This window comes from Drosophila ficusphila, unplaced genomic scaffold (assembly GCF_018152265.1).
Source record: "Drosophila ficusphila isolate 14025-0441.05 unplaced genomic scaffold, ASM1815226v1 contig_791, whole genome shotgun sequence".
NCBI classification, from domain to species: domain Eukaryota; kingdom Metazoa; phylum Arthropoda; class Insecta; order Diptera; family Drosophilidae; genus Drosophila; species Drosophila ficusphila.
Genome location: NW_025064737.1, coordinates 1993307 through 2002312, shown reverse-complemented (window position 1 = coordinate 2002312; position 9006 = coordinate 1993307). Strand labels below are relative to the sequence as shown.

The 9006-nt window shown below is 43.6% G+C and overlaps 1 protein-coding gene across 1 annotated transcript; it reads right to left on the bottom strand.

The window, feature by feature from the left end:
* Positions 1-313: 313 nt before the first annotated feature.
* LOC108091798 (protein obstructor-E) lies at positions 314-8494 on the bottom strand. The gene is given in 6 exon segments (XM_017191166.2): positions 314-1031; positions 1510-1720; positions 1784-1858; positions 1861-1971; positions 2248-2457; positions 8322-8494. Coding segments are annotated over 6 exon segments (777 nt in total). The 5' UTR covers positions 8365-8494; the 3' UTR covers positions 314-904.
* Positions 8495-9006: the final 512 nt, after the last annotated feature.

Genomic DNA, 9006 nt, shown 5'->3' with positions numbered 1-9006 from the left:
TGTATTCACTTCTAAATTATATATTAAGACGGAGGAAAACAATATTGGGAAGTAATTGATATTCATCAATATAATTGCTTCACATAAAACTATAATGTTTACCATATAACTCATTTTTGTGAATGTATTATTTCAAACAAAACAAAAAGCAATTTACCAATGTCTTTGAAAAATTGAAAATATAAACCCGCATTTTACAATAACTAACAATCCAATATACCCTATTTGGGGGAACAAGTCTAAAGCACCAAGTCAGTAAAGCCCACTTTAAGATGTCAAAAGTCGATCAGAAACTGTCGTTGAAACATGAGAACACAATTATAGGAACAATGAGAGCCAGTTGTTGTTTTTTTTTTTTGTTTATATATTTTTTGTTTTTCGTTTTTATGTATAAAATAAAATTATAAGCTTATAAACAAGGATCACTTAAATGTACAAATCTCTAAATTTTTCGCTTCATTTTGAACGATTTCTTTCATTCCTCGATGTTCTCTATATTTTGTTTGGGAAATTTTGTTTCATTTTCTTCGAGCCTAAATTTTCGCGGCAATTTCGAAATGTTTTTTATTTTTTAAAAACAGAAACATGAAGATATAGCAAAAGTTTGACTCAGGCGAAACGTGAGAGATTTATAGATTCATAAATTAGAAACACAGAACAGAAGTCAACTGAGAAGTTCGAGAATGGCAGGAAGATAGTTTTTGATGTGATCTGAATTTCGATTTGAGGCTGAGGCTGAGTATTTTCTTCTTTGTTTTCTTTTGATTTGTGATGTGAGGGGATTTTTGGCAGGATTGGGAACTGGGGATCTGAGTTGATTGATCTTGTTGTATTGTTGTTGTTGTAGTTGCTGTTGTTTAGTTATTGTTGTTAAAGTTGTAGGTTCTGGTTGTAGTTGTTATGTTTATGAGGAGGAGGAGGAGGCAGCTTTGGTCTTTGGCGCGCCCTTAGTGCGACCTTCACTGTTCAATCCAGCTAGAAGCTCGCTCTTGCGGATGCTCTTCAGATCCAGGTCGCCGTAGTAGTCTTCGCTGTAATTGTAAATGGGACCAAGGTAAAGAGATATGTCAGAATAGGCCAGAGATATGGTTATGTGCGATGTGATATGTGATATGTTTCGAGTACAGACAGTGGACAGTGGAAGTTTAGAGGGTGAGGAGTGAGGTGGTGCAGAGAATAAATCAAACTGGAATTTCTGTTTATGTCAAGGTTGTTCTAAATTGATTTTATTAGTTAAAAGTGTGTCATGGAAATAAGAAGGTATAATAAATCCCTTGGAAAGGTAATAGTGTACTATTTTTGTAACGGTCCTGAGTTACTTTCCTTGTGATTCACAAACTAGCAAACAAAGCGGAATACTTGCAATCTAAAGTGTACCTAGCATACGGATGACTTCCCCATCCATCAATCACAGTAAACCCAAATTAGCAACAGTATTTCCGGAGTGCAAGGCGAGTCAAACAAAACAGGTGCCAGCCAAGGGAAGATTGAAAAGGAGTCGCAACTTACCAGCCGGGAACATCCTCGGGATCCTCGCAGTTGCCGGTTCCGTCGCTGTCGCCAATCTTGAACACCGTTCCGATGGGGCAGCCGTACTCGCGGGCCACGCCCTCCAGGCAGATGTAGTACTTGCGGCAGTCCTCGGGGTGGGCGTGGCGCGAGAAGGATCCGGCGTTGGCCAGCTCACCGGCTGCGGGGCAGGAGAATCCGTTGGCCACCTCTGCAATCAGTAAGTCACTTGGTCAGTTAACCCCCTACAGCACTTGGGTTAAGTGCAACCCACCTTCGTTCTTGCACTCGGGCACCTGGTCGGCCCACATGCACACGCGGGCATCGCGATCGTAGGCCAATCCGGGGAGCACTGGTACCTGGAGGGCTCTCCGTTCCAGCAGTTCCAGAACACGTCGCACTTGTTCTCATCGGGGAAGATGCCGTACAGGCGGGAGCAGTGGGGGGTGGTGATTGGGGGCTCTGTGAAAAAATTAATTAGATCAATGATTAATATTTATGTTTTACTAACGTTTTTCTGTAATTAAAATAATTCAATTATAAGCGTAATTGATTGAATGAATTTCGAAAACAATTAACAACTATAAATTAGTAATAAATATAAATTCGGATTTTAAATTTTCGTGTTCCTTCAAAGTATGTAGTTTTTTTTTTATGTTATTTTGTTTTCGATTGAATGCTATCATGTTCACGGTTCAGTCATGCTATTATTGGTTTATTGCTTTAATTAAAGCTTACCCAGCTCTGTGCGATCGCCGCAATCCACGTTGTGCAGATAGTCGCAGTTCTCGGTGAGGTATTTGGAGTCTGTGGCATCGAAGGCCAGACCGTTGCCGCAGGTCTTCAGCTCGGAGACGCCATTGTCGCACTTCCAGTACTTGTCGCAGGAGGTGTCATGTGGATAGAATCCAAAGTCATCGGGACATTTGAAGCTGCTTTGGGCCACAGCTGCAAAGGAGGTACAAATTAAATTCAAATTCAATAAAGGCTTCGATTGCATTCGAATAAAAACGGCGGTGTGCAGTGTGCTCTTTCGCTTGATGATTTAATAAATTGTTGAGGGCATTTAAGTCTTTAAATACCAAATTCACCAATTCCAAATGTCAACTTTAGGTCTCTGCTTGTTCGAAGCCACGTGCCTTTCATATTTTCATTGTTGTCCAGAACTGTGACTCACAAGTGAACCCCAAAAAAAAAAGATTCCAAGAAAAGTCATAGACGTAGTAAGGCATCCCAAGGATTGCTCAAGCCAAGCAGATGCAGATACACACGTACCCAAGATGCTTATTACCATTACGACGGGCAAGACGAGCTCGACGATGATGACGCTGGGCACGGCCATTTGTCATCTGGCCCAAAAGGCATTCACTTTAAAAAGTCTGATGTCTGACAGAGAGACGACGGTTGCCAATAAATCTCGAAGGCAACTTTCAGCAGTCGCAGACACACACGGATCGCTGACAGCTCAGGGCCAACTGCATTTACTTTTGTTTCGTGCGATGTGATGTGATGTTTTTGCTCTCCCTCGTTTTCGGGTATGGAATTACACCGAACCCTGCGACAGAGAGTTGAAGCACCTGAAATGCGCCACCAAGGACTTATCCCCCTCCCCCTCCCCAGCTTCTCCTTCGCCATCTGTTTTTGTGGCAGCTGAGCTCAATGCAACCGCAGGGCGTAACGAACTAAATTGCATTTGTACAACTAACTAATGCGGTATTTGCCGGCATTTTCTATATATTGGGCACGGAAAATCAAATGGCAGCAGTCAAAAAATAATTACCCACGTGCAGTCTGGCATTGAAAAGAATTTCGCCCCGATTCGGTGCCCCATGTGTGTGTGTGATAATCTAATTGCAAAGCCGCAGAGTTGCGGTCACGTTTCATTTCCAATGTGCAATGTTCAATCAAAAGTGCGCATCAATTGCCTAAGCCGCGGGCTAAGTCCGTGGGGGCGGGCCCCACGTTGGGCGCCAAAAGGACCGCGGGCAGGACCCTCGTTGGCCGCCACGAAAGCTGGTACAGGTGCAAAGCGCCTGGGAAACCGCATGAATGCAACAATTGAATGAAAACATAGAAAAATCAACTGATTCGCCGGCCTGCATAAACAACATGCAATTTTCATTTGTGTGTAAACTAATCAAATATCAAATTTTACATTTACGCAGTTGCCGCGCCCTCGGAAGAGAGCCTCGTATAAATCAAAACTGTGGCATCCATAAAATTATTTGCCGGCTTTAATTAAAAACTGTTATTTTCGCTGCGTATTTATTTTCACCGAATAAACGCTGTGTGTCCATATATGTATATATGGCTTAGGCAGTCAGTTAGCCAGTTCCGAATCGCAAAAAAACATTGATTGTTTATTCGCTTTACGTTTTGCGCTTCGCATTTGTTTATTGTAATTTGTTAATTACGCAGTTTGATCTCAGCCTCAATTTAAATTTGAATTTAAAAACGCAGCTGGCGCGTTTGTTATAATTTTTAAATTCAAGGAATTCCAATTTATCACTGCTCGTTATGGGAGTCTTGCGAGATTAGTCTGCGGCATCAATTAGCCGGGCATGTTATGGTTCGAGGACGGCCATTGGCGAGCACTTAGCCTTGTTCACATCGGAGGCAATAACTTTGTTTTGCCACTGCGACCGCTTCACTTGCAACTGTGCGGAAAGAGTGCAATCTGGCATTGTTGCTTTCTGCACCAGCCGCAGGAATGGACCGCAGTCCTAATGCCTTCGCACACACACTTGCCCTCGGCGATGAGTGTGCACTTACAGGTGTGTGAGCTAAGAGCCACCTGTTTTCTAAGGCATTACCGAGATACCTGGACACAGTGCGTATGCGCCATATTTGGCCAAGCCTAATGTTGCGGCGAAAAAGTAAAGAAATAATTTCTACTATTTTAGAATTAACTCAATAAATTTGTTAAGGAGTAAACATAACTAGTTGTTTGAATCGGCATTTCCCCTTCTTAAAATGGCTTTTTGCTGGCTTAAAATTTGATGGGTAAACACAATCAAGAACAACAGGCCATAAAGATAAGTGTGTGTTTCTTATTCGAAGGCTCTTAAAAGCATTGCGCAACAACATGGGTTCTAAATCCAACCACAATGTGACTCATATGCTTAGCATTCCGCCCGATTTCAGTCGAAAGCGATAGAATCTAACCATATCACGCGCTCCTTTATCCATTATCTAACAAGAGCTGAGATTCTGTTGACATGACATAACGGCTAAATTAGCTTCGAGCAGACCGCAAGACCAAGTCGAATGAAAATGAAAGCCGAAACCCAGCCCGGCTAGCCCACATTCTCGTGGAGAACCGGTTCGGCCAGATTCTAGACCAACTACTAACCCACTCTGAAGACTGAAGTCTGAAGTCTGGCAATCGGTCTTTTGTTCTCGACGGTGCCGCCCGGCGCACCTTGGAAATAAATAGTTTGGCCGGCATGCCGATGCAATATTTTTGCAGCACACGGCACAATCTGCGGCACAATCCACGTGAGCCAGCGAATTATTTATAAGCTAGTTAGACTGATTGCCCGGCGTGGCATGCTATTTAATTTACTGTTCGCCCGGCCATAATTGGTTTATCTATCAGCGCGGAGCGCTTAATTACATTTTTTGCTCCTTTCGCGCAAACAATGCGGATGGGTGTCGCTGTTTATGTGCATTTAAATAATACATTTTTATTGACATTTTAACAGTTAAACCGACATTTGTGTTGGTCTTGTTGGTTGATTGCACACCATTGGCACTGGCTGACCCCCAGTCGCTGTTTATCATTCGAACATCCGCTCGTCCATTAACATAATCATTTAATTAACCAAAAATACACACAGCACTAGCGCAAATTACAAGCTCTATACAGCTCGGTATAATGAAATTAATTTGTGTGTTACTTAAATGACAGACACTGTCAAGATGCCAATGAATTCATAATTTAAAATTAACAAATGAATGCGTTGGCAAAATTGCAAATTGCAAATTGGCCATGCGATTTCAATAATTCATTGCCATATTCTGTAATTAGATGCGAACGAAATGTATCGATTCCAGAGAGAGTGTCTTTCCCTACGTTCTTTTTATCGGCATTCCTTTCTTTGGTCGCCTGGCTTCAAAGATACTCGCTCGTATCATGACAAATGATGACAAATTCCCCTTGCATGCCGGCCAACTCAGTTGTCAGCCCATAAATACCAGTATCAGAGCAATGAACTTTGAGAGGGGGCGGGGCATTAGCATTTGGCATGCTAGCAAACAAATTCAGAGGCATTGCGAAGGACCCGGACTCATAATCGCCGCCAGCTCCTGCGGTTGCAATCACAGGTTGCCCCTGTTTGTGGCACTCGTCGGTCGACACAAGTGTGTATCTATCATTTGCCGGGCTGTAACTTCAACTGGTGTTGCTGTGGTGTGGTGTGGTGTGGTGTTATTTTTATCGTTGTTTGTCTCGTTGTCTGGCAAGACATTGCCGCCGTATAAATCAAGAAAATTGCTGACATTTAAGCACGTTTCGTTGGGGAGCCTTTGGCCCGTTAGGTATTTACCCGGCAACAACAGCACTCGAGCATTTCCGCTAAATGTTGCCGTCTTCCAAAAACACTTTTTGCATACTCTGCGCCGCCGACAACACCGTAATGATATTTAAATATTTACCCACATTGTTGTCGGCTGGCCGTATGTGGGTTAATCTGCTTTTCGATTGTTTTGTCTATTGTTTGTCTGTTCCTCGATAGTTGTTGGGTGGAATATTGGCGGAACAGCAAGAACATTGATATTATTTGGTCACCATTCGGTGATGTTCTCGATTTACAAAAGGGCCAATTTGAAAGGCAAAGTAGAAGGAATTAACATACCTCAAAGTGCTGAATGTAATTACCATTTTGTGTTTTCTTGATACCAAAAAACAATATAGACTCCTGAAGCAATTAGTTTTGCTATCAAAGGAAAAACTCCAATTTAAAATTGTTTTTGGTGTTCTTTGTGCATCCGCTTCACCCAAAATCCCCAATAGTTTTAGCTTGTCGCCGATCGAGCAATAAATCCATTCTGCCCAAGAAGGCGATTTAGCCGCTATTCATGTATTTACCGCTGGATAGATATGATGTTTTCAAATTTAACGCATCGACGCTGGCGCTTTTGAGAAAAATTGATTTTCAACGCTTTGCGGGCCCGCCAAAAGTGGCATGCAAATTGAGTTTTAAAAGCGTTGTATTTTGGCCCGGCCCGTTGTTGGCCATAAATCAGCATAGATAGCAGCAGCGTGTGTGTGTGCTGGCCTAATGCAACCTATAGAATTCGGCACAGCCAGTTGCATGTCGGCAGCGGCCCTTTTCATTTGATTTTGTTGCCACAAAATAAAAACTTTCGAGCGTGACTTGCTGCCGCTGTCTGTGTGGCAATAGAAAAATAGCAAAATTTATTTTGTTTGTCTTCGGCCACATTCTTTTTTGCAGCTGCGGTTGCTGTTAGTTTTCGATACCGAACCGCAAGAAGGAAAAAATAATCAAGAGTCAGATGCGGAAATTTATTGTGCGCAGCTCCCGCTTTTCGGACATCTTCGCCCCGCTCAAATTGTTTATCGCCATGATTAGCAGGCTGGCTGTAACTTTTTCGACCTCCAACTAAAGGGAGCTCCCGCCTTTAAAGTCGAACGAGCAAGTGAACAATCGAACTGGCAAGTGGCGTTGCATAATTAATGCCAACTTGAACTTGACAGTGCACAGGGGCTTTTCATCGAAACGGGCCCATTAAATCATTTATGTTTCGGGCCGTTGTTAAGTTTAATAACTTGGAAATTGCTGGTAATTAAAACTGAGCTGCGAAATTGCTTTTTACGGCCATGCACGACTTGGCAGAAAAAATGCATGGCACGCAACCTGCAAACATTTTTAGGTTGAATAACCAAAAAAGCGAACGGGCCTCAGATTGGATTTTGGGGAGCGGCTCTGCCAGTTGCGTAGTTAAAATTCCTGAGCCTAGCCCAGTTGAACGGATCTCATCCATTAGGCTTCGTCTCAGGTGGTTATGGCTATCTAAAGAGCTTTTCAATGTCAATGTCAGAAGTGGCGAATTTCGACTTAATAGCCCCCGACCACACCTCTCCGAATATATGCGAAATGGAAGCCAGTAGCCAGAAACCGGAGGCCCGAAGCCCGAAGCCAGCGCTCCACATTCGCTGGCTCTAAGCTGGTTATCTAATGCAGCCCGAATCTAAATATCGCTTACAACACCGAGACCGATTTCGCAATCGAGTTGCAGCGGAGCCAGACGATCGGTGCGGCGCTGTTGTAACCTCTCCCAGCTTTTAAGGCGGCTTCGATGAGGTAATGAAATCGAACCACACCGCACCGCATCGCAGCGAACCAATAGATGCAGAGATACCGAGATACAGATACTGTGCATCGTAACTATATCTGTGTATCTGCGTGGAAAATGCAAGCTGGGCTGGGACTTGCTCAATTACATTTCCCTCTGGCTGGTTTCTATTTTCGTTTCAGCATTTCGCTGTTTGCTGTTTTCTGTTGGCCGTTTGCTGTTCGCTGTTCCCTGTTCGCTAAGTTTCGACTTCGTTTTCGATCGCTGGTAAAAGTGGAGCAGTGATAGTTGATTTACCCGTCGTTGCACAAGCACACTCTCGATTTTTGCACACTGATTTTCAGCACTCAAGTGTCCTTCATGTTGCGCAAGCGGAAGAGCATTTTCCACTCGCCACTCCTCTTTCTCTCCATTCCGATTCCATTATTTATTTCCATTTCCATTTCAATTTCAATTGGAATTTGAATTTCACTTAGCTAGCTAAAGATACATACCGGCTCCGAATAATGCCACAAACACCACGAGAAACTTCTTCATTTTGCGAGTGTAGTTATTGTTTTTTTTTTTTTAAGTTGGGACCGACGGAACCGCACTTGAAAAAACTGAAAGCTCTGCTGATGTTGAAAACTGACTGCGCACCACTGGCACCGACGACTTGAAATGTGTGTGGTTTCTGGTGGAGCGGTAGCTTTTTATACCGCTGCGCATGCGCGACGTCGCGAACAATCCGAACGTCGGCGTCTGCGTCGGCTTTGCCGTCTACGTCGGCGCAGGCAGCAGAGTGACGGCGGCAGAGGCACTGCAACGGTATTCGTAGCAGCCAGCTTTTCGCTCGCTACGTGGCCGCCTCTCTCTTTCACTCTCTCTCGCCTTTTTCCACCGCGGCCTACCTGTTTTGTATGCAGGCAGCGACGCAAGCTGCGCTGTCGCAGTCACTGCCGCCGTCGACGCCGGCGTCTATTGTTTTGTGGCCCAAACCATTTGTCAATTGATCTTTTTTACCTCATACTCCGGCTGCCTGCGCTTTGCATTTTTGCTTTTCTTTATTATTTTTATGTACTTTTTTAAGGTGGGGGTTGCAAATGGAATTTTTGCCTGAAAAAGTTCAGAGCACTGTTTATGTGTGTGTGTGAGTCTAAGTGTGGGCTACAGCAGTCAATTTGTATCTGCAACTAATCA